The 27,067-nt window shown below is 37.7% G+C and overlaps 1 protein-coding gene across 2 annotated transcripts in view; it reads right to left on the reverse strand.

Annotated features, from left to right (window-relative positions):
- The window catches only part of GPC5 (glypican 5), a 1,093,847-nt gene that overhangs the window by 756,463 nt on the left and 310,317 nt on the right, over positions 1-27,067 (reverse strand). For both annotated transcript variants that reach the window (XM_061170941.1, XM_061170940.1), the window contains exon 5: positions 8,673-8,798. In XM_061170941.1, the coding sequence (XP_061026924.1) occupies positions 8,673-8,798 (126 nt within the window). The remainder of the gene's footprint in view (positions 1-8,672; positions 8,799-27,067) is intronic.

Genomic DNA, 27,067 nt, shown 5'->3' on the forward strand with positions numbered 1-27,067 from the left:
CTCCCTTGAGAAAACTGATGTATTGCGTGGGTACAAGACAGACCACAACTCTCCAAATTCTCCAAAAACTGGAGCATTTGATAAACTGCCTATTAAGATATATTTTCTCTACTTCTATCCTCAATGAAATAATTCTTTCAACTATTAATAAGGCACTATCTCCTACTTCCAATCCAAAATCCCTGATATTACTTTTTACTGACTCATAAACCAACCTTCACAGGTCTGTTTTCCAAATGGAAGTTTTCTGATCCATGATAGAAAACCTCCAATGAAGAGAGAAGCTTAATACAATAGTGCTTCATTCCTACTGAAGTAAAGGAATATAAACTGCTCAATAAGAAGATTTAATAGTTTTTGAATGTTTACTATGTGATAGCCAGTATTCTAAATTGTTGATGTGAATAACTTACTTAATTCTCAAATATGAGATAGGTATTATTTTCAGCCACATTTTAAAGATAAGAAAACTGATGCAATTAGAAGTTAATAAATGTGCCTGAAATCACAGAGCTATAGTGGCTAATCTTTATTAAGAACCTTAGTAGCCTGGCTCTTCAGCCTATGGTCCTAACCTCTGAGCTTTTACCGGCTTTCTGAATAAGTGGCTACACTATAATGAACAAGGGAAAGCTTAATACCACGTAGTCAGGACACGCCCATGAAGCCCAAATGAAAGAGTGCTGAGAAGGAGAACAGAAAATCTGAAAGGTTACACACAAATGGAAATAATGCTGTTTAAGAGGTCACCAAACTCGGAGCACTTCATTCAAAAATGCATTTGCTCCCATTCTGTTTCTTGCTTCCAGGTCAGCTGATGAAAATTCCATCCAACCTTAAAGATTTTGTAAACCATTCATACTTGTAATCCTTTGAACAGTGTTCATCTCCTCCTTATCTGAATCTGATAAGAAACGGCTCATGTCTGTCTTGTCCGTCACTGTATCCCCATCATTCAGAAAAGCATATGTGACAGAATAGACCCTTGACAACATAATTTTTATTATGCCTTATATTTTTTATTTATTATGTTTTATTATAAAATTTTCAAACATACAAATACAAAGAACACCCTGAACCCACAATACACCTTCCATGACTATCCACACACAGAAAACCTTGTTTCACATATAGTATTACCCTTTTCCCCCCAATCACTGAATTATTTTAAAGCAAATTCCAGACATCATCATTTCTCATCTCATCCATATATATTTCAGAGAATTTATTTGAAATGAATGGAGACCCATATCATATATTACCTCTTTTATTAAATAGTTTTCAAATCTCTTCAAACAAATGAGATTTCCTCCTTATTTGAAAGTCTGTGGGATTTTTTTTGTGTCTCTCTTGTTTCACAGTATCTGTCTTACTGTGTTCATACTGTGAACATGTTCTCTACTGTGTTTGGAATCTAAGACCCTGAGGTGGGGACAAAGTCTTACCTTTGTATCCCATTCAAGGTCAATTGCAGTATTGAACATGGAATCTAGTTTTCTGTCTCCTTCCCACCAGTTCCAAATACATGCAAAAGGATGCCAAAATAGCACTCTTTCCATTTCCGTTTCAGCTGAGAACAAGACGACAGACAGTGTTCCAAACTGAGGTGCTAGACATAAAAAGCAGATGGATGAAAACTGGTTTTGAGTCCTTCATCTTGGCGTCCATCTTAATTGTATTGAAGGATTGAGGTTGAAGAGGCCAAGGGAGAGAATTTCTTTGAAGAAACTTGGACTGCTGTGTCATCCCCACATTCATTCATCCTAAGTGAGAAAGGCTGAGGGATCCTTGGAAGTTGAAGGATTAAAAGGACTGGTGGTTGATCCATGCCTAAGAAAATGGAAGGCGGTCCATGCCTGTAGCAGAAGTTGCCTGCCTTGCAGCAGAGTAAAGAGAGGCAGCGCCACTGAATACAGGCTGTTCTTCCACCAAAAGCAGGAGAGAGAAGCAAAGTTTCTGTGGTCTAGAGTGGACCATGCAGGAGAAAAGAACCCAACCAGAAGATATCAGCAGAAAGAAGCCAGATGGAAAAGATTAGAAGAGGCATTGTCTTGAGCACACTGAAGCCCTAGAACATCAGTCTTCATAGTCACCAAGTTAGCAATCATCAATGAAAGATACAAAATTATCAGCCAAAAAGAATATTCCTTTCTCTCATCCCTTCTCCCTCACTGCTGCCCCATTGTCCTGCCAGCTTCAAACATGCAGGAGTCAGAAACATTGGCTGGAGAACAAGGAGAAGTCAAGGTTGGCATGTGGACCTGAAGTGGTTCACCCCCCACTACAGGTGCCTCTGAGACTGGAGCAGTACCTCATGGCAATGCAGAGAAATGGCCGCTTTAAGTGAAGTTTTGAGTATCAAGTCAGCCTAGACCTTTTTACTGAATTTAGACTTTCTTCGGGCTGAATTTGATTACTGAATTTAGACTGTTTATGGAACTAATGACAATAAAAGACCCTTCAGACATTTGACCAAAAAAAAATTCTGAGAATTGGTTGCGATTTCATTCTAGAGACAGGGAAAAGCAGCCTTCAGAGTGGGTTTAGTGAAACAGTTTCTACTTTCACCCTTGAGTCCAGCTCCCTAAATGTAATGATTGTACTGCTTAATAGGAGACAACTGACTACGAAGCAAATAAGCCAGTAAAGAAAGATTCAAAAGAAATGTCTCGGTTCAGAAGATGAGACACCATGCAATTATTGCCAAATTAATGGAGCATTTCTTAGAAAATAACAAAATGTGTATATTGACCTGAGAAGAATGGATATTTTCCTAGGTTTTAATACTAGTTAGGAATGTCAGAACTTGGAGAAAAGTTGATAAAATGTGCATCCCCTTGCTACCTTCTCTTATTTTCTACAGAACCAAACTATGGGATAACTATTTTAGGCACTATCTTTTAAATAAAAATTATCTGCCAAGCAAGTATACTATAGGAAGGCAGAAAGATGGTACACAGCCAAGAACTCTACACATTTTATGCTCATTCAGAACCTAATACATCAGTCATACTGATACTCGTCCCATTGGACCTAGACTGTGTATTCTACAACATGAGGAATTCGACAGTCTGATAATATATCTAAAACCACACTTTTTATTTCTGCCACAAAAGAGCAAAAATGTTTCAGTTCTTCCCATGCTGAAGATAGCAGACTCAGCTTTTGACCTTGGGCAGGCCTTGGCACTTTTACCCACCCCCAACCCAGATGCCTCATTTATGATAAAGACAATCAGACCTAATATGTCTCTAAGACAGGAGGTTCTTAGAGTTCTTTAGAGTCTGGTTTCACCAAATGTCTATGGAAGTACACACAATGGGACAGGCATGATCTTAAGGTTAAGTTAGAAAAAAAAAAAAAAAAAAAAATCAATATCCAGAGTCAGCCATAGGTAGAAACTTTCATGATTCATCTCTCTTCTTCTCATTTTTCCAACACTCAATTTCATTTTGGAACCATATATTACCCACCAAAATGTTATCACCAAGCCACATCCCCAAATCACCATAACTTAGTTCTCACTAACACTTATAAAAATTCCTTTTCCTCAGAGTCCTGTTATCTTTAAAAAAATTATTGATAGGTGTTCAAGGACATTGCTCTTAGCCTCTCAGATATAGAAGCTGTGTTATGAAATAAATTTCAGTAGATAGGAAGATATATGACATATAAATGCAAAAAAGTATTCAAAGTGTCATGGTGGATTTAGAGGTTACAATAAAACACAAATGAGGGAATTCATTCCACTAGGACCCAAGATAAAAGTGGGAGTTTGGCAAAACTGTATACACAGTTGTATGGAGAAAATGATTTAGTTCAAAATATTCCATTAATAGTGGAAATATCGAGGTCCATGGCAGATTGTTGCAGTGGGGTAGGAATGGGGACGCCTTGTAGTCACCCCTTTTAAGTGACCTCCAATTCTGAACCAAGTAAGACAGGCCATAGGTATAACAATGATGATTATTACAAAGGTTTAATTCAGTATTATAAACCTGATTGAAGAGGTAGAAATTGCGAGGGGAAAAAAAAATAGAAAACAGACTAGTGTTTAAGTCATGAAGAACATACTGCCTTTGCATAAGCAACATAGGAAAAACAAGCAGTTGTTACAGTAATAAAATTCAGAACAATCCTGAGACCTGGTTGGGTTTAAAATGTGGTCCGTGACATTTGGAAACTAAGCCAGGTGTTTAAAAAATATATAATATGTAAGAAGGTCAGGAAGAAAAAGAAAATTTGAAGATGAAGTGGCTTTCCAGATAAATAATGGGTAAAGGAGAAAAAAAAGTGAGGTAAAAAAAAGTTATGGCCAGAAAAAATGTCATTGTCTGGGTGTAAAGAAAACATAATAGATAAGTATAAAATCTCAGATTTTTAAGGTTTTATATTTTTATCTGATTTTTTAAAAATTTGATTCTAATATGTTGAGAAGGGGCACCTTACCGTAAGAGTTCAAAAAGAAAACACTGGGTTAGGAAAGAGGCATTAAAGAACATTAACTACATCAAGATGAAGTAGAAATCACGTGGATTATTAATTTTACAGGGATACTTAACAGCTATTGGCTAGTTTAAGAGTTGTTGCGGAAGTTATAAATTCCTGGAGATCGAGGGAGAGTTACTGGATTATCTGTCTATTAATCAAAAGGGAAAAGGAAGCCCTGGTAATTAAGTAGCTGTCACCTGAACTTCAGTACTCAGAAAGACGAGCGCAAGCCATCAAACAATCAATTTGCAATCACAAGGAACTGAGAACAGAGTTAGCACTGGCAGGCCTTTCAGAGAACAATTTTGTTTCGCGATGAAGAGACAGGAGGGGTAGATAAGAGGGACTTTAAGAGTTAGAGTCTATGTGGATTTCAGTAATACATTTTCTTTGTTAATCAGAAATCATCTGAACTGTGGACCTCAGTGTCGTGATAGTGTATATGGTATGCATGCACTCTTTAAAATCATTTGAATTAAAATAGATTTTGTTTCATGAATTAATATGTTACAACTATTTGAGATATTTCATCTACAACCACAGAGGAATTCCACCTCTTTTGATGAGCACAAAGGTGATTTGACCCAGTTTATAGGCCTGTCATAATACTGAAACAATTTGTATGGTTCTCCTGTTCTTTGAGGCAGCACGTCTGTGCACATAAATAATCTGACCAATCGTCTCCTAAGAAATGCCTCCAGGGGAAGAAATCTTGTCAAAATAATCACTTCGTTCTTAACAATGAATGATATGCTCAATCTTGGCCACAAATATATCCTATTGATGTGTTTGGCATAAATTCTCTAGAATGAACTTGATGAGTATTATAACCCAGCATAAGAAAGGAAAAAACCCCTATGATTCCCAAATGTGGTATAAATTCACTTGATATTCATTTCCTCAAAATTTGAAGGCATTATTTATCTCAACCAACTGCAGGTCTCTGAAATGAATATTCTATATGGGGATCTTGGCGTTTTCACACACTGATCGCTGCTATACTCTGTTTATTCTCAAGGAAAAAGCAGCTAATAGTTCGGGATTGTAACATTCATTAGAACTTGACTTTACATTGAAGCCATCTTAGATAAATTCAGTAGTTCAGTATTGAAACATATCCATTAATGCTTTGAAAAAATTATATCACAAAATTACTATAAAAATCCAATTTGGTTAGAAATGAAACGTAAAAATAGCGCTTTTATTTCAAAAAAGAATTATAAAAAGAAAAAAAGCAATAATGGCTCATAATTCTAACATCACTATAACATGTTTCCATTAAATATAAATAAATACAATGGAAATAAAATATAAAGCCTCCCCAGTACTTTAAATATATTAGCAGTTTTCATGTAACTGTCCAGAAATATTCTATGTGGAATGAATGTCAGTACTTTTATTTATGCAAATCTGTTGATAAAATATTTAATATCCAACTTTTAACTTTTTTATTGGAGTACAGCTGCTTTACACTGCTGTATCAGTTTCTGCCATACAGCAAAGTGAATCAGCCATGCGTAGACATACAGCCCCTCTTTTTTTTGGGATTCCCTTCCCATTTAGGTCACCACAGAGCACTGAGTAGAGTTCCTTGTTCTATACAGTAGGTTCTCATTAGTTATCTATTTTATACATAGTAGTGTATATATGTCAAACCCAATCTCCCAGTTCATCCCACCCCACCTTGATATCCATACGTTTGTTCTCTGTATCTATTTTTACTTGAAATTATTCCACTTTAGCAGATATAAATATGAATCATTTTTGACTGCCACATAATATTCCATTGTCAATATACCATGATCAGTTAACTAGATATGATGGATATTTATATTTCAGCATTGACTTTGCATTGAAAAAAAAAAAATCCTGTTCTAAATTTATTTCAAGAACTGGCTGAGCCATGAATGAAATTACAATTTAAGTTATATTTTTAAAAATGTCAAAGTACACATGGGAGTTTTCTCAAGATCAAACAGAAAAGAAATAACACCCCATCAGCTTACTCTGAAGCATTAGGGAACAAAGTTTTGGGAGAGTTCAATGAGATGATTCTTGTGAAACCTCAGCTGAGTGCTAGAAAATAATTAGGGCTAAAAATGTTCATTTGGGAAGTAGCCTAGAGATGGTGGTAGAGAACCAGTGTGTGAGGTTCATCTGCTGGCCCAGAGAAGCAAGGGAGAAGGTTGGTGACCCATGAGATAGGGACAAAAGAGGGGGAAAAAAAAAAACACCCTCAAAAAAGGGAAAATGTCAGCTAAGGTGATGAGCTAGAAGGGCTGTTTGAGAAAAAATTAAGCAAAGTGAAAGGTGTTCACAAGAGAGTGAAGTCACATAGGGCCCTTAGAAGCAGCTGACAAACAGGAGGCTGGGTGGTATAGAAAAGGGAAGACAGGAGCTGGAAGCAAGTGAGAATAATGAGAATTGCTCACTTTCTTTACCAGAAATGTGGACACTTCCCAAGGAGGGTTCTTGCTAAAGATGAGCTTTCTTTATTCATAAACCATGAATGAGGTCTTAAAATATATATCATGTAGAAGAAAATATATTTTTGAGTTGAAAATACTCTCCTTCTAAAAAGTTTTCCCAAATCATTGATTTCTCCAACAGTATTTCCTATTATACAAACCTCAGACCAAATAGAGAGGAATGGGACAAATTGAAACTAAGGGTCCTGCAGTTCCAGAATCAAATGTATAATGTAATGTGATATATTAAATATATTTATATTCTATACTAAATTGTTCATTAATCATGAAATTCTCATTAGCCCTTGTAGAAAAATTGTTAATACACAAAAATGCTCAATTCCAGTTTGAACAATGTGAAAAGAGAAAGTATAGGTCAAAGTACAATTTAATTACTAGGTCTAAGTGGCAGAAATCTTATTAACATGAATACTGTAAGAATTCAAAATACTATGCATGCTATGATTGCTCTCAGTAAAGGCAAGACAAATATATTTAAGAATACATTTCAGCATCCAAGGGGCATAATGAAAAAACACTAGCCATGTCAACCAATTTTTTTATTTAAATTTAAGTATAGTTCCTGCCTTCAATAATTATTTTCTGTGAAATCAAAGATTCCCTATGAGATATTTGGATGTAAACTACAAGTAATCATTTAATATATCAGGAATGCAACCTTTAACTATAATAAATATGATCACACAGAAATAAACAGTTTTTACTACATAAATTTATATTAATATTAATTACAGTATATGTTTATCATAGTAAATTGAATTTGCTAAAGGACACTTTAAATGAACTCATCATTCTAGTGGTAACTAAACTACCTATCTTTATACAGAGTAGGTGTGTTTATAAATCAGAAAGTTTATCACCTTACCTTTTAGCAGATTGCTCAAAATAAAATACACTAAAACATTCGAATCCAAACACAGCACAGGTCTACAATCTATGATAATCACCAGCATTGGAAAATCAAAGGACTAATTCCCGGCCAATTGTATTGACCAACACTATTGTTACAGAGGGAGAATCTAGGACTTTTTCAAGCTCAGGTAATTACTTGCGAGCACAACCAGTTATAGGAAGTGAAGGAAAATAAACTCTAGAAATTCTAGATGGTGAGGAAAAAAAGGTGAAAAATTTCACTCCTGAGCTTGAGAACAATTGACAACATACAAATAAACAATGCCTCAAACAGACATACACAAAAGTACCAGCCCTCTTTCCCTCTCCCTCTCTCCCTCTGTCTCTCACACACACTCATACACTCAGAGACAATTGTAGGATGAACATATTAATGCTGCTGTGACATATATCCACATAACAAATCTTTGCATAAGTATTCACATTTCACCGAATGTCCTCTCTTTCTAATACTCATAAAGTTAAAAAAAAAAAAAGATATCTGAGAAACAAGACAGATTGGCTAGAAGTTAAGTAATACTTCACTGAAAAAGTGGGATTGTTGGGTAAGCCATAGATAGAAAAGACGAGAGAACTTTCAGAACACCACAGAATGTTATCATATTTCTAAAATGTCCAAAAGAATCAAACTTATTTTTGACAAACTAAAGAGAAGGAATTAATGTATCCTCTAACCTGTGTGGCAAAGTTAAAACTGAAGTAACGCATTCAAGAACTAGGAAAAGAAAGCAAGGATGAAAGTGGCCGTTATGTTTTCACAGACCACTACACGTAAAATACCTTTTTACTATATCTTCTCCATTCCAGCACGGCAGTCCATCACCAGCCGCTAATTCATTAGCACAAAGCTGATCAGCCAGGCCTCCATAGAATGTTCTGTACAGTCGAAGGCTGTTGATAAATTCTCTGAATGGAAAAAACAAAGAAAACAATTAAACCCAAAAATCCATAATAAATGCCAGTATAAATAGCATAATTTGTTATGCATAATGTTTAGAATGCAACTTTTAAAATTTTCTTATTTTCATATATTTTCAATACTTTTCTAACAAGACAAAAACTACATTTTTTTAAAAATGTATTCAAATTTATTCTTTACATAGAAGTTTTCACTGGGTATGAACTTTATATAACTCCAGGTCCAAGAAGTTGTGAATAGTATATGCATACACACACACACACACCCCCCCCACCACTTTAGCTTCCCTAAAAGACCTCACTAGCTACTGGCATCTAAACCACAGTGATATTAACAAATTTCTTTTCCATATAGAAATGTCAGAGGCTTATAACAAGCTGACTGATTGCTTACTGATTAAAAGTTTAGTAGACTTGGGTGATTTTCCCATCTGGGTCTTCTCTTTGGGGTCTAAGAACATCAAATAACATGTCTTTACTAAATATGAGAGAACCCAGGTATGTAACACACTTCAGAAGCATGAAAATAAAAGTTATTGGAGGGAGTAACATTTAATACATTTATTAAGTTTTTTCCCTCTCATACTATTGGGTTGGCCAAAAAGATCGTTTGGGTTTTTCCTGTAAAAACCTGAACGAACTTTTTGGTCAACCCAATATTTCCCCTTTCACCATCAATTATGGAAAGGGAAAATTCAACAAAAAAGCAGTTTTTCAATGTAGAAATCCAAGACTTTGGAGTTTTAAAACCGAGGCTTTGAGGCCTCAAAAACTTGGGTTTTAGCATTTCAAAAGACCAAGTCCTAAAGACTTTAGCTCTGAACTTTTTAACATAAACAATTGTTTTGGAGGAAAAGAAATGAAAAGCCACTAGCCTGATCCAGAGGAAATGCCCCCTCTGGACTAAAAGGCAGGGACAGGAGATGGAAACGTTGGCAGGAAAGCAAACTTCAGAAATTCGTGGGATGAGTAATTAAAATATAGCAATTATGAAACTGCATTCTCCATTGATACTTTTAAAATGATTTCTTTAAAAATGAAATTAAAGAGCAGGGGTATCTATAAATTATAGCTTGAATAAACAATTTTTTAAAATTAAATCTAATTTTGACAGCACTAACGCTAAACCGTTTCAACTTGTAATTCTCTCTCTCATTGGTTTTCAAAGAACTAACTGTAGAAACTGCTGGAGTTGTAAATAACCACTACTCTGTTGGAAGGATAAATATAACTTTCAAATACGTAAGATCTGCAATCATAGAGAAGATCAGAAGTTCCCATGGCAAGTGTCTGGTGAGTATTTAATCAAATTTTTAGCAAAGCTTGACTGGACAAGTGATAACAAAATGGTTGCAGGAAGCACAAATCTCTAACTCACGCTCAATCAAAAAAAAAAAATGATGCTTTATTTTTCTCACTAGCAGTTAAATGCTTATCTATATTTTATCGATTTCCTCTACTAGAAAATAAGTCTCTCCTTGATGGCTGTGTTCCACTAACTGGAATGCACGAACAAACATCAATTCTCATGCTGCAGCTACGAAAACATAATTGATGAAATTGACTGGTTCTTTCTTAGAGAGGTGGGGTTTAATGAACAGGAAGATGTATGGCTCCTGTCCTGAATTCTATTCACTATAAATGACCACATGTTTGGAATCAAAGAATCTTTTAGAAATGAAGAGGCCTGGCACAAATGGCTGCAAATGTTGAGACCTTCAAATTGATCATGTAAAACTGAATAGATAATTTTTGGCCCCCAAACCTCCTACTTCACTCTTGGTAAATGGTGCCTTTGTTTCATTTCTCCCTTCACAACCAATCGATCATAAGGGGGAAAGTTCACATCTTTCTTTTCCAGTCCCCTTTCCCAATGCTACTGCCGTTGCCTTAGCTCAAGCCTTGATCATCTTTCTCTGGAATTACTGTACCAGGAGAGCATACCTCCCATCGGTTCCTTTAACAATCACCTCCCATCCTCCATGAGAGCCATCTATAGAAATTCAAATCTGGTAGTCCACAGATTATGCCACGTACTTGCTTAAAGCCATCAATGGCTCTCTATTCTCTACAGCATGAAATCCAAACTTCTTAGAAAGCTATATAAGGTACCCTCTCATCTCAATTTCAGCAACAACCCAAACCACACTTTCGGGTTCCACAAAAGTGAGATGCTTGCTGCTCTCCAAACTTACTTCCATGCCTTTGCCTGCGTTCTCTCCGAAAGGATCGCCTCCTCGAAGATTTCCACTCATTCCATAAACCATCGGCTATCAATTATTTGTCACAAAATACTAAACACTATGGAGTGCCAAGCTCTGTGTTGGCGCTAGCGATTCATAGCTAAAGAAAACAGTCCCTGCCTTCTAAGAATGCACAGTCTGGTAAAAATCCACAATAATAATACAGTATTAATAAGTAGTGTCACATTTGAAGACAGAGAAAGAATCAGGAAATAAGAAGATAACATTTCAGTGTTCCATGCAAAAAAAAAAAAAAAAACCACAAACCAAGAAGCAAACAACACCAACAAAAATCTAGGATAAACAAAGGTAAAGAGGAACACTGTGTATTCAGAGACTCATACAGTTAGTTTAGCTAGTAAGGAGTGTGCTTATGGGAATCGCAGTCAAAGGCAGGAAGAGGCCAGATTACAATCGGCCTTGTTGATCGTCATAAGATGTTACAGTTTTATTCAGGTGGTGAGAGCCATTAATTTTTCCAGCAAGCAAGTGACATCATCATCATCGCAGTATTGTGGAAACAGAAAAGCAGTGAGGTCACTTAGGGGACGATAAGCAAGTCCAAAGGGAGAGGTATGAGGATGCGGAAAAAAACCTCCCAGTCAACGTCAGGAAAATGATAGATTTGAAAAACATTAGGAATCTAGAATTGACAGGTAAAGCAAAGGTTTTAAGATAACTTCTAATTGTCTTCCCCTCCCCAATCAGGTGAACTACCCTTTGAGGGTAGCTTTGTCTTTGTGGCTTGCCCTGGGTTCTAGTCATGTACGCAGAAGTGATGTTTGTTCCCTCCAGGCTTAAGCTTTAAGGACCAACGTGGCTTTGCCAGCTTCTGTTTCCCTCTCCCCTGATGGCAGGCAGTGTTTCAGATGGCAGCCGCTCTGTAACTCTGAGGCTTAAAGCCAGAGCAACCGCAATTTGAGCAGCAGCCCTGCTGGTCTGACATGGGCATAGGTTGGGAACAAAAACAATTTTTTTGGTTCTAAACCAATGATAGGTTGAGGTGGTTTGCTACCACATCACAACCTAGTCTCTCTTAATTGATACAAAGATAAGAAAAACAAATGAATAACTGATGGATCATAAGTTCTGAAAAGAAGAGAGGGGAAGGATTATGGAAAACAGAGTGGTTAGCTTTGGAGCAAATTCCCTGAGACTAAAAGAATGGAAGAAAGTCCACGTGAATGTTGAAATAAGGTTTGATTTGTGAGGATAGAAATTGAGCAGAGAATGTACTTTGGAACTCTATATTCTGTGTTTGGCAGTTTTGAGGTCACAGGAATTGAGACTAGTGTTGCAAAAAAGTGGTTGCGTGGAAGGACCAGGAGATCTATAGTGGATATAGAAAAATAATAATAAGAGTTGAATTGGTAAGAAATGAAGGGCTCAAATAACTATAAGCCATAGTGAGGTTAAAAACATTTACCTACTGCCACAGCTCCAGTGAATGCTGATCATGAGAAAAGAATCCATACTTCAGTTCCCAGCTTAATGCTCAGCCTACTTTAAAAAAAAAAAAAAAAAAAATGCACCAGGCCCTCCTTTTCCAGTTGTACATGAAATGTCACAGCAAATAAAACATTATATTCTTCGGATGATTCAAAATTTAAGTTGCTGGAAGGGTGACTATATCCATACATTTATTTTTCTACAGTCATGAGAATATTTCCAGTTAAAATTAGGAGAAAAATAAATTCAAGATGTTAGAGCCTCCAGCTAATTATCCTTGAAGAGCTGTGTTACGTACATGTTGTTTGCTCATCTTGGTCTTAAGACATCTCAAGAATACAGAAATCAAACATAATTATTAAGAGTAACATTCCGAAAATATTTTTTAAAGAGGAAAACATGCTTTGTCAGAATATTTATTCAAAGCCTATATGTCAGAGCCACATGAGAATTTATAATTTCTCATTTGGGATTACAACAGTCTAACAAATGATTTCTCTGACTAGGTCTGCCCTCCCATCTTCCCTTCAATGCATGCCCCAAGTTCTTAGCAGAATTTGCTCCAGAAAACAGCCATAACACTTTCCTGCTTTAAAATCCTAAGCATTCAGGTAAAATGTCTTACCGTGGCTCATCATCTCTCTACTCTTTGCCCCTTAGTTGCCCATGACAGTCCCCCTTCCCTCCAGTCTCACACCCCAGCCAAAACCACACACTCATATTGCCTCAGAAATCTCAATATTTACTGCATAAGATGCCACTTTTTCTTCTCCCCAGAATGGCCTTCCCTCCCACTTCGCTCTGTCAACCATCTACCCATCCTTCAAAATCCAGCTTTATCCTCATCTCCTCCCTAACTCCTTGCCTGACCAGCCTGTGATGCTTCTGTTGGTCTATCCGTTTCTCACGCCACACTTGCCGTCTGTTTTATAGCCCTGGTTATCTGGTATTATATTTCGCTGTCTGTATATCTGCCACCCTGATTAAAGGGTGCATTCTCTAAAGACAAGAGCCATGTCTGCTTTATATCCCCAGGGTCTGGACCACAGTTTGGCGCCCCACAGGTACCTAACAAATTCTTGTTGAATTGGCCCCAGATGCGGTGTTAGTTTTTTAACAACTTCCAGAATTAGACGTTTCTACATGAAATACAATTTTAAAAAACGATAATGATAATTTAAAGTCCTTAAAGACTTTAGCTGACTTGGGGAACTTTAAATTACGGGACCCACTCCTAGATTGTGGAGCTATATCAGAAAGACCTTCCTAGAAAATGGAAGAAATCTAAAGGGCAAGACTACAAGCTGTGCCAGATTCTACTAAACAGGTTCAAGGCAGATTCTATATTATATATAGAACATATAGAGAGAGAATATATATATATATATATATATATATATATTCTTATGGAGAGAATATAGAAGATTTCACAGAAAAACCTGAATGATCTTTTGGGCCAACCCAATATATATGTGATGCTGAAGTTAACATGTAGTGACACGTTAACACTTAGTCACACTGTGGTGTAAGATAGCCATTATAATTAATATATCACAGGTATACTATATTATAAAGACAAGAGTTAGAAAGAGCCTTAAAGATGATCTGATCCAGTAGTTCTCTGTCCTAAATGCACTCTATCATCACCAAGGAAACATAAACTGTATGCCTAGATTTCTCCCTCAGACATTCAGATTTTGTGTTTGGGGTAGGAACCAGGGATCTGTGTTTTTCTGAAAGCTTCCTACAGGATACTAATGTGCAGCCTCTTATTTTATAACTAAGGAAAGTTAAAGCCAAAGAAGTGGAAGGACTTGTGAAAAGTGACTAAGTTAGTTATTTATTAAGTTCGTTATTTAGTCAAGCATTTAGTTCATGCAGACCTTGACATCGTTGTTTCATTAATTAATAAAAATGCCATCACTTTGCAGTATCGGGCAGATATCGGATATTTGACAAATCAAAGTTGAATGACTCTTTATAGAAAAGAATATTTCCCTCTGTTAAAATTTTACAGAAATAATCACACTTTTCACAGAACACAGTAGTAAACTGGTGGACTAGAAAAGAGATACATCAGTTCTTCCTGCCAAAATCTGCACTTAGAAAGCAACATGTTTAGACAGGATTTATCTGTATCTCTTTACCAATTTGAAAGATCTGGTGCAGGAAGCAGGGAGTGGAGAAAATTCTGATCGCTGGCTAATGAACAGCTTTGCACACTGTGCTAGCACAGGAAAGAGGAAGAAGGCTGGAACACAATTGCTCATTCATAGCTTCCAGCCTTGCTTGCCCTGAGCTGACTGACTGGAGAGGAACATGGACCAACATAGTTAGTGCTTCCTTGCTTCCCATGCCCTGGAGGCCTGCAGTGCCAGAAAGTCTCCTGATCTGTCACGTGGCAAAAAAAAAAAAAAAAGGATAGAAAAGAAAAGAAAAAGAAAGGAAATGCAATTCACCCTGAAGTAATCATTTCTAGTTTGGTTGACAGAGGAATGTCCAGTTACTACTCTAAAACCAAGTGACACTTTCGACTGGCTTACCATTATCATTTGACTTTAATCATTTTTAATAACAAAAGTAACATATCTTTTGGTGAGCAGTTAAATAACTAAAAGGCACATAAAGAATAAGTTCATATCTGTCCCTCCACAGTGTTTCCATCCTCCCTCCTTAGGTAACAAATGTTAACAGCCTGGGGTGCTTTCTTCAGTTTCCTCTATGTGCACCCTAACACATAACCAAAAACAGACAGACAGACAGACAGAGACAGAGATGGTTTGGTTTTACAAAACTAGGACCAAGCTATACACGTACATGCAATTGGCTCTTCTCACTTGACAATATATCATGAACCCTTTTCAGGTTAATAAATCTAGGAGTTACTTATTTTTATACAGCTGTATACTATTCCAAAACCTGGATATAGCAACTCTAGCACAATTTATCAAAATAGTCCACTAAGCCAATTTTTACTTTTTAATTTATAAGGCTGACATGTTTCTCATACGTATGGTTTAAAGGGTGACAACAGTGTGTTTCAAACTTTGCTGATTTTCTAGAGAGCTGTTTTCACTTAAGCATATGGCTCCAATCTACATTTGATTTTGCATTTCATTTCATGAGACGTTGCTGGAAACAGAGCTATGTTCAAAAGTCATACCTCTCAGTCTTAGGTCTTCATCTAGTGAACATTTGTTTCAATTTTAAAACATTTATCAACTGTTACATAGAACACTTCCTCGCCTTTTTTCCCTTGAACATGATATAAAAGACTATTTCTAATTTTGAGCAAAGCTGATTATCTGGAAAAGTGTTGGAGAAGAATCTGATTTTCGAATGGAACTTTTCTCTGTGGAATGTTTCAGACCACACGTTTCTGTATTTAATGACATATATTGATTTTTTTCAGCCCTCACATCAGTCCACACATAATACAGAACCCAAATTAAAAGCAGTGCCTCACACATACTGTTTGAAAATATCTGTAGAACAAAGGTCAAATGTGCAGTTTGCTGGTTAATGGCCTGAGGCAGAGTTAAGGTTAATATGGCACTAATGAACAGGCTCAAACCTGTGGACGTGTCTGACCACGGTTGTCAAACAGGAGACGTTTAAAGTGTCAGTCTCCTGCCCCGCAGAGGAAATACATAATCACATGTTTCTGGATAAGGGCTATTTTCTCTGGCAATTCTGAATCTATATTTCATCATTTGACTTAATTCTCAACAAAGTCATTCTATTTGACAAAATATTTGTATAGATCTTGAGAAGGGATTTCTAAAGATTTCTTTAGATTTCTGTTCTATGGCAATAATGGTTCTCATTGTGAATTCTTGAAAACAATTAAATACATGTAGGCAGATGGGCTATAGGGAGACTGAAATCTAGCTTCTTGGTCCCTTTCTATACAGGCTTCATGATTCCTGGAGAGATGCGGGGAGAGGGTGAATGTAGCACTAAGAAGCAAAGCAATAAATGGCACCAGGGAGTTTTATCACAGATGGAAATGTGTTTCAAGCACATTGCATTCATATTTGATTAAAAAAGAAAATGCTGTTTTTTCTAAAAGAGTAACTCATAAAGTCTGTTCTCTGAACCCCACCTGAACCGCTGCTCAGGATGGAACCTGTGACCTCAGAATCAGCACTATTCTCCTAGAGAAGGATTTTTTTTCTTCCGACTAAATGATTCCAGGTTTTTCCCTCCTGGTAGGAAGTCTTCTTGTTCACGAGATGGGATTTCCCTTCCTTCACAGATTTACTGTGCTTTCTCAACAGAGCTGAAGGTGTTAAGATGGTTAAGATGGGCAGTAGACTGGGGCGGGGGCACAGGGAAAATGATGGGAAAAAGTACTGGAAACATGCTAACATCCTCCCATCCTCTCTGCAGAGGATTCTTTTCCAACAGGTGCTGTGTGTTTAAGGCTCCCTAGTGGTGATTTTATACCAGCCCTGAGCTGGACATTCATAACCATCTATACGATTAGTATAGACTCTTCTATTCTCACTTTTCAATATCCCTCAAACCCAACGCATTACCATTTAATGTCCCAGTAAAAAAGCACCCTTTCTGAAAGCATCCTCCTCTAAAAAGAGTGATTTAAACCTGATGTCAAAACTAGGTTTTCAAAACAAGCTCTCACCTCATTTTCCCATGTTGTAAAAAAGTACCTCAAAAAGCACCGACTCTGTTCTCCATTAAAAAGGACTTTAAACAAAGACCTTAACTCATTTATAAAAATAAGCACAGAACCAAACATCCAATATTTAAACAAATCAGATAGTATTAAACTGAGCATCCATCCCAAAGGAGGTGTGATGTTCTCTCCTACCTCATAACTTTGTTCATTTTCATTAAAATATGTAATTATTTGTTCAGTTATACTAGTTTCAGGAAGCATGCTATTAATCTTCCAATAGAAAAAGTGTCTAGGACCTGACTGGGTCAAGACCAATGAGAAGGTTTAGCCAAACAGAATATTTGCAAATCTAATGATTCTAATATAGGTCATTTATACAAAGAAACATTATACCTGTATTTTGAGATTCAGGATTTTAGGTCAAATCTTGAATGTAACTCTCTTTTGCAGTAAGATATTTTCTGTGGTTGCTAACATTTTAACTATAAACTCCATGACTTAGGGGATAAGAAAACATTCTGGATAGTATTTTCCTCTCTCAGCGTCAGAACATTAATGAACTACTTTCACTTTGATAGTCTGCCAATAAATGGGCTTCCTCCTCATTCCTTCTTTCCTTTTTTTTTATTTAATGACTTCAGTCAGATATTCCTGGCTACCTCCATCCACAAACTTGTCTAACTGATAGACAATATATGCCTGGTACAAATTATTCTCATTTGCATTTTCACTTACTGTATACCTCTCAATGCATATATTTGTGTTCCTGGATTCTGATATTAAGACAGGCTTTAGGGTCAAGAAATGTATAGTTAACCAGGTTCAAAGAAAATGAGTTCTTTTAGTCTTCAATTATATTCCTATTATTCTAGTAATTCTCATTTTGGAAAAAAATTACTCTTGAATATCACATGTAACCCAGGTAATATTGTATGCCCAACCAACTTCTGAAAGGTGGCATAGAATATTGCTGACCAGGGTTGAACAATACATCATTATTATACGTAATCACATTTACCCAATTATGACAACTAAAATACTGTCCCTCAAATCTCACAAACCATGCTGTGACAAATAAACCAGAAATTTTCTTTAAAAAAAATAATAAAATAAAATACTGTCCCTATGATCAGAATTAAAGTAATTCCATGCTTCCATTATGATTATTCATATGTACTTTGTGTATATAAGGCTTAGCTTACATTGGGAAAGGTAGACAAACCAAATACAATAAAGATTATAAATCCTTTGGATTCACTCAGTTTGCAGGACCCCAAAGTTGCAGTGTTGCACATCTGACAAGATTCTTGCTGAAGGAGGGTCAAACCAACACAGCCAAAGGAGCACCTTAGACTGTTAATCTTCAAAAGTCATCAAACAGAATCAATCAGTTAGAAGACAATTTGATCTGCAAGTCTGTAAGTCTATGAATATGGGCCTAAACAAAAAGAATCATCCCAAAACTACCTTAAAACTTTCATCAGTTGCACTTCTAAGCAAAAGATTCCACTTGTGATTCTGGAGACTATGGTATGGCCTGGAAATGGTTGACATAAATTTGTATCTTGAGGATGAGAAAAATCAAAAAAAGCAGAGCCTCTGTTAAATGATATAATCTACTCTAGAAACACATTTCTTCTATTTTGAGCACAATTATGGAGAAATTGGCAGCTTTGTTTTTTCTATTCAACATACAACTGGATAAAAAAATATGAATATCTCTTGATTCTACCTGCTCCCCATTTTTCCCTCTTATCTGTATGCATGATTTGGACACTTCAAATGCCAATGATAGATTTAAACTGATGGAATATTCTTTGCAACAGAAAACCAAGAGAAAGAAAGTGCTTGGTACTCTTGCTGTAGATGAAGCACTCATGATGCTTCTAAGTACAATTATTTTGCTACTTTAGTAAAAGAAATGAGCCTCACTCATCATCCTGATGTAGGCCCCATAGATTCTGCTAAAAATTCTGAAGTATCTTTTATACACTTCTATAAAAATCATCAATTTCAATATGACACATATTTAAAATCCTCCTCACCGCTTAAAAAATTTGAGTGAAAAAAATGTGAGCTGAATTTGGGGTTCTTTTCAACTTTGCAGATGTTCACTGACTTTCCAAAGGAAAATGGATAAAAGATTCACTTTTTGTGAGAAGGAAGGAAGGGAGGGAGGAAGGGAGGAAGGTTGCTTTCAGGTATATTAGACAGGGAAAATTGCATTCACAGTTTGGTTTTCTTGATGGGGGATATCTTGAGCCATATAAATGAGATAACCCTATAGTCATGATTATAAATACTATTGAAAACCTTCTAAGCTCATCTGGCAAAGCTGCTGTTTACTGGGAAACAGAAAGTTTTTGCTGAACCAGTTAGAAAAATGTCCAATTTAAAGGACATTTTTCCTATGGCTGAGAAATATATTTTATTATTCTTTCTGTAGTGAGAAATTTGGGGAGATTTATTTTGACTCACATTAACTTAAATTTGACAGTCTCAATATTACAGATGTCGCAAATTAACTTGAGGTCCAGAGCATTATGGACCATCGATGTAAATAACTTGAAGAATTTAGAATAAATCTCATATTCCCTGATATAAGCCTATCCTCATCTAAGCAAGCAAGCTATGAGAGTGCTAATTGCAGACACTGATAACCACATAAGTTTGCTTTCTGTCATTTTCAATAATTGTTACCATCAAAACAAAAAGCAAGCAGCAGCCATCCACTGGACACCAAACCTCTAAGGCCATCACAATTTCAACTTCTAGTTTATACCGAGTACTTGGAGCCATCTCTCCTTTCAACACAAATACTGTGGAATATTAGCTTCATTGCCCATTGTTTGGATTTAGTTTCAGATATTTCATGAAATGGTCATTAATTTTTTCCACGAACATCTAGAAAATAAGAGCAAACACAGTTTCAAGTCCTTGTTTATGAACTTTCTTGTTCTGGGAAGTTTTTATCAGATTCTCAGTGGGATACATGACCCGCAAAAGGTTAAGCACCACTAGCCTAAACTTTTGCCACATGTTTGCTCTGCCTTCTGGCATTCCTTCTTCCTGTGTGCCTGGGTTTTGACCCATGGGGTCCTGCCCTGCATTATTCATGTAGGGCTTGACGCTAGCCTGCCTTGCGCTCACGTTTTCTTAGCCCTGCTCTGGCCCCTCATCCAAAGCCTCACCTTGGCCTGCCCTGCCCTGGGTGCCCTCACTGCCACCACTCACTAAGCACTGTTTTAAATTAAACAGAAATGTTCTCATTGAAGGGAACATGGCCTTTATTTTAGTAACTTAAACTTACAGATAATAAATAACAATGGCACCTCAAAGAAGCACTAACTTCCTTTTAGGAAACAGATTGGAAATTGCTTTCTCCAGTCCTACAAATGATATTAAATTTTTCTCAAAGAGTTGACTTTTCCCTGACCCAGGGATATTTTCATCCACTGAGTATGTGTATACACAATTCATTAAGCCCAGTCTATCAATACTGATTTACCCATGTAAACAAATACATTTACCCAAACACACGCACATCAAGAATTTTAAAAATTGTGGTTTCAATAAGAAATTATTTTACTAAATAAGGTTTAACAACGTAGCTATGAATTCATGTATTTTAAGCCAACTGATTCTACTTAATATGAACCTTTTGAGCTATCTTGGCAGTCATCCTAAATAATATTAACTGTTCTTCATTCAGTATATGTTTAAAGATTTTTCCTATTGTAATTTAATTATTTTTAACCACATCTCTGTGTTCTTCTGTGATGTACAGGGTAACAATTAATTTGCTTTCATAGACAGACCCATCCTGAACAACAATGATGCCCTGACTCATTCCTCTCCTTAAACTATGCAATTTCAAGTGTCCTCTTTAGTTCCCATCCTCAATAAATAAAATTCTTAATGTTCCAAGTGGTAAAATTTTCATCCAAATCAAGATTTAATAATCACATTAGAATAAAATGGAACTTCCTGTTGATACAATATCCCAAATAAGTTCTGAAGAGAAAACTGAGAGAAACAAAAACTTATAAAACAATTTAATTTTGTTACCAACATTGAAAATCTATTATTTCTAAAAATTCTCCTTTCCCCACCTTCACATCAAAATCACCTCTGACATTAAAAATATTTTACTTTTACTGAGACCTAAGTCTTTATTACCCCAATACACACTCATGCATACAGCCCACCCCTTAATCGGCATATTCTTACATGAGAGGCTTGGCTAATTGGAATGCTAGCTAGCTGGAGAACAGATGGGGCACTGATGTTGAGACTCTGTCTTAATTTATTGTCCTGGGGTTTTCCTAATTACCCACTTAACTGGCACAGCCACACCGCTTTGAAATCATAATGTACAGCTAATTATCAATGATTTAAGCTTGCTAATAGCTTACTCTTACCAGCTAACTTCAAGCAATCAAGCAGAGAGCAGGAACTGCCATAGGGAAAGCACTCTGCCTGGGCTGGTTTAGACAGCTATATGAGGGCAATGTCCTTTACAGCTGTGTTGACTTGGTTTCTGCCCCAAAATAAGGCTAAATAGTGATGCTTTGCTAGATGTTTAAAGCCTTTTCCTTGCCTTTCTCAACTTTCGGAGACCTTTGTAACTGGTATGTATCAATCACCCCAAGTCTCCAATCAGCTCATTACCAGCATGCTACATACATGGGAAAAATTGGGTAGACTGAATAAGTACGTCTCCAAAATGTGATTAAAATAATAAGAAACTATAGTTTAGCTCCTTTTTCCAGACTCTATCAACAAGTTTAGCACAACCCTTAGATCCGGAGACAGATTTTAATAAGGAAATTTCCTTCTTCAAATTTTACAAATAGGACAAGAAGGCAATGCGTTCAACAGAAAGGTTCTCTATGAATTCAGAAGAAGTGGGAGAAAATAAAACAAAAGAAGTTAGGAACTTAGGAATATAGAGAGAAATATCTATATTTATGATAGGAGACTATACTTCTGCCTTAGTTTACACTTATTCTGCATTTATTTTAGGAACTTCTTCAGACATCTCTAGGTCAGATTTCCTAGAGGCAGTGTCTGACACAGCAACGTGGATGCAGGTGACTCACTGAGGGATGCTCTTAAGAGAGAGGTAGTGAGGGAAGCCAGATAGAGTGGGGAGGAAGAAGTTAAGCAGTGATGTTGTCTCATCTTCAGCCAGATTCCACAAGGAGTGCTGCAGTGTGAGTTTCACATATTTGGTCCTACCACCTTGAGCAAGGGGCAAGCCCCACAGGTTCCTGTGTCAGTCAGTCATTGCCTGCAAGCTGCCACCGACGGGGTGAGGTAGGTGGGAGTTTACCCCCCTCACCCATGTGGATGAGATGGTGTTATAGCCACTCTCGAGGATGAGCCCCAGTAATCTTTCCCTTCCTGCCTCTGTGTAGTCCCCCTCGACACTGAATAGAACTGATTTATATAACCTTTAGGATATTGCAAAAGTGACAGTGTGGGACTTCAGAGGCTGGATCATTATAAGACACTACAGCTTCTGCCTTGCTTTCTCTCGGATTGCTTACACTGAGGGAAACCAGCCACAATGTGGTGAGAAAACTCAAGCAGTCTTATGGAGAAGTCATTGTGACAAGAAACCAAGGCCTCCTGCCAACAGCCATGTGAGTGAGCTATCTTGGAAGATGATACTCCAGCTCCACTAAAGCCTTCAAATGACTATGGCCCCAGCTGACTTCTTGACAGCAATCTCCCAGAGACCCTGAGCCAAAACCCCACAGCTAAGCAGCTCCCAAATTCCTGATCCACAGAAAGTTACATAATAAATGCTTGTTTTTGCTTTAAGCCACTAAGTTTTGGAATGATTTGTTAGGTAGCAATAGATAATAAACACAGAAGGCTCCTATCTGTTGAGGTCAATTCCCCAGATAATAAGGCAGCTGTGCGTTATCAGCAGCCAGGACACAGCAGCCAAGAAGCAGATAAAATGGACAGGTAAAGGGATGCAAGCAGGGCACCAGTAACATCCACTACCTTAGTTACCTTTCACATTAAATGTTTCCATTAAACCCTTCATACTCCTTAACACAGTGTCATGCCATGAACTTAATTATGACTTGGACATTTACAGTTTTAAAAAATGTATCTGGCAACACCTTGAAATTCTAGGCCTAGTGAAAATATTCTTCAAAAGTGAAGATATGTTCAGACAAACAATAGCTGAGAAAACTCATCACTAGTAATATGCAATGAAAGATGTACTAAGGCTAAAGCAAAGATTCTAGATGAACACACAGAAATGAAAAAAAAAAAGTGCAAGAATAAAATAGGTAATTATAGGTAAATATTGACTACTTAAAGACAACGATACCAGTAATGTCTTGGGGGTTGTTAAAATGTTGGTAGAAGTAAGATTTGTTGACAAAAAAGCACAAAATCTAGGAAGAGAGTAATAGAGTGAAACTGTTTTGAGGTACTTATATTGTTCAATGATGTGGTAAAACTTTTAATTTAAAGTAGATGGTAAAAAATTAAAAGTGCATATTGTAATCTCTATGATAGCCATTGAGAATACTAAAGAAATACAAATCTAAAAAGCTTTGAAGATTAAAAAATAATAAATACCAGCTAAACTCAAAAGGCGGCAAGAAAGGAGGAATAAAAAAAAATGGTATAAAGGGATAACAAAGAACAAGATGGTAGCCTTAAACCCAACTACTATTTCCGTATATTATATATCACTGTAAAACACTGTAGAATCAACCTAAAATTGAGTCATTTATGTCAAGGACAAAATGAAGACGGTCAACGTAGGTGCATAAAGGAAACTTAACCTAACCTTACAGGAATTTACAGCTCTTCTCAGAAACTGGCAGAGGACACCAGCCAATCCCCAAACACCAAGTCTGTCCATGCCATCTCTGGACTTCCTATTCCCCTAACTCAGCTACCCTGATCCAAATAAGAAAGAAGACCAGTAGCCAAACAATTACCTGAAAAAGCCAAATAACTTCCATATTTATACCATAAAAATCCCTTAGTCTGTGAGCAAATCAGAACTCGCTACTCCCATAGCCTTGAGTTTCCCGGTTTGCAGGTTGAAATCCTTGCAATAAACTCATCTTTCTGCTTTCTTTTGTTTTTTTAATTCAGTAAAGTTTGGTTTTTGAACCATGCACTAGACATTCCAATTAAAAAACAAAAACTGATTAATCACCTCTTAATAAATATTGTTGGTTACCCCTGCCAAAAGTCAAATTATTTATGTCAACAATGGTTATATAAACCTCAAAAGAATTGTTTGAATAAAGGAAACTTTATAAACTTAATTCTTACTCTGCCACAAAGACCTGAAAATATGTAAGTTTTAAGTCAGGCACCATAAATCTACCATAATTTAAAACAGAAATTTTTATAAGATATACCAATAAACAAATTAAATCTAAAGTAAATTATGACAATATAATTTTTAAAGACTATGACATTTATATGTAAAAACAGTTTAGTTTTAGTAAATAGAATAGTGCTTATTTTTCATTTACATGGTGAGACAGTGTCAGAGACACTGATGCATTTTACAACTAGAACAACTATACTGGATATGAGCAAGAGTTTCTCTCGGATACATCCTAAAAAGGTAGACAATTAAGGTAGGTAGTGCATAGAGTATATGAGTTTTACCAGGTACAGCAAGCCTCTTGCCAGAACAGCTGTACCAGTGCACCATGTGATCATCCACAGAGAAAACCCAGTCCCATGAACAGACTGACCATTAGAAATGGAGTACAAAAAAGTAGCCACATATAGCATTATAAACATATCTTTGCCTGAATCAATCTTTGTATTCAATATAACCCTAATCAAAACTCAAGAGATTATAAAATATATTTGAAAAAAAATTCTACAAACATCTAAGAGAATTTTGAAAAACAGTAATAAAGGGGCTTACAAGATTTAAGAAAATCTTTAAGAGCAAAAGAGAAAAAAGAAAAAACAGAAAAAAAAAAAAAAACCCAGTAAACAGAGCAATTTCAGAGAGAGCTTATAAACAGGCCAGTGTATCTATCTATGGGAACTTGGAATGAGTATGAAGTAAAAAAAAAAAAATCAATGAAAGGAAAAGGACGGATTGTTTTAGACCAGCCCTTGAAATCTGCCTCAGAATTTGGAAAATTTAAGTTGGAACTTTACCTCATATATAACATATATAAAGATATAGTCTCTACATATATTAACAATGTGAGAAACAAAACTATAATGCTAGTATGAAAAAGAATAGTATATCCTTTTGAATTGACGCAGGCAAGAAATTTTTAAACAAGAAAACATAAACTCAATTTCTGTTTAACAAGGATCATCTTAAGTTACACATCAACTCACTTATTTACATTTAACTGAACTATCATCTTAGATAGAAAATGTTTGCAAAGTCTAAAACTGACAAATATATAGAACATAAAAAGAAACTCCGGGGGTAGGGGCAAGATGGCGGAAGAGTAAGACGCGGAGATCACCTTCCTTCCCACAGATACAGTAGAAATACATCTACACGTGGAACTGCTCCTACAGAACACCCACTGAACGCTGGCAGAAGACGTCAGACCTCCCAAAAGGCAAGAAAATCCCCACGTACTTGGGTAGGGCAAAAGAAAAAAGAAATAACAGAGACAAAAGAATAGGGACGGGACCTGCACCAGTGGGAGGGAGCTGTGAAGGAGGAAAGGTTTCCACACACTAGGAAGCCCCTTCGCGGGCAGAGACTGCGGGTAGCAGAGGGGGGAAGCTTCAGACCCACGGAGGAGAGCGCAGCCACAGGGGTGCGGAGGGCAAAGCGGAGAGATTCCCGCACCGAGGAGCGGTGCCGACCAGCACTCACCAGCCGGAGAGGCTTGTCTGCTCAGCCGCCGGGGCGGGTGGGGGCTGGGAGCTGGGGCTCGGGCTTCGGTGCTAGCCGGGAAGGAGTCCGGGAAAAAGACTGCAGCTGCCGAAGAGGCAAGAGACTTTTTCTTGCCTCTGTTTCGCGGCGCGCAAGGAGAGGGGATTCAGAGCACCGCCTAAACGAGCTCCAGAGACGGGCGCGAGCCGCGGCTATCAGCGCGGATCCCACAGCAACAGGGACGCAGAGGGAAAAATGGAGAGATTCCCGCACAGAGGCTCGGCGCCGAGCAGCACTCACCAGCCCGAGAGGCTTGTCTGCTCACCCACCGGGGCGGGCGGGGGCTGGGAGCTGAGGCGCGGGCTTCGGTCGGATCGCAGGGAGAGGACTGGGGTTGGCTGCCTGAACACAGCCTGAAGGGGCTAGCGCACCACAACTAGCCGGGAGGGAGCCCGAGAAAAAGTCTGCAGCTGCTGAAGAGGCAAGAGACTTTTTCTTGCCTCTTTGTTTCGCGGCGTGCAAGAAGAGAGGATTCAGAGCGCCACTTAAACGAACTCCAGAGACGGGCGCGAGCTGCGGCTATCAGCGCGGACCCCAGAGACGGGCATGAGACGCTAAGGCTGCTGCTGCTGCCGCCACCAAAAAGCCTGTGGGTGAGCTCAGGTCACTCTCCACACCGCCCCTCCCGGGAGCCAGTGCAGCCCGCCACGGCCAGGCTCCCGTGATCCGGGGACAACTTCCCCAGGAGAGCGCACGGCGCGCCTCAGGCTGCTGCAACATCACGCCGGCTTCTGCCGCCGCAGGCTCGCCCCGCCTCCTCCGTACCGCTCCCTCCCCCCGGCCTGACTGAGCCGGAGCCCCCGAATCAGCTGCTCCTTTAACCCCGTTCTGTCTGGGCGGGGAACAGACGCCCTCAGGCGACCTACATGCAGAGGCGGGTCCAAATCCAAAGCTGAACCCCGGGAGCTGTACGAACAAAGAAGAGAAAGGGAACTCTCTCCCAGCAGCCTCAGAAGCAGCGGATTAAAACTTCACAAACAACTTGATGTGCCTGCATCTGTTG

This window comes from Eubalaena glacialis, chromosome 16 (genome assembly GCF_028564815.1).
Source record: "Eubalaena glacialis isolate mEubGla1 chromosome 16, mEubGla1.1.hap2.+ XY, whole genome shotgun sequence".
NCBI lineage: Eukaryota > Metazoa > Chordata > Mammalia > Artiodactyla > Balaenidae > Eubalaena > Eubalaena glacialis.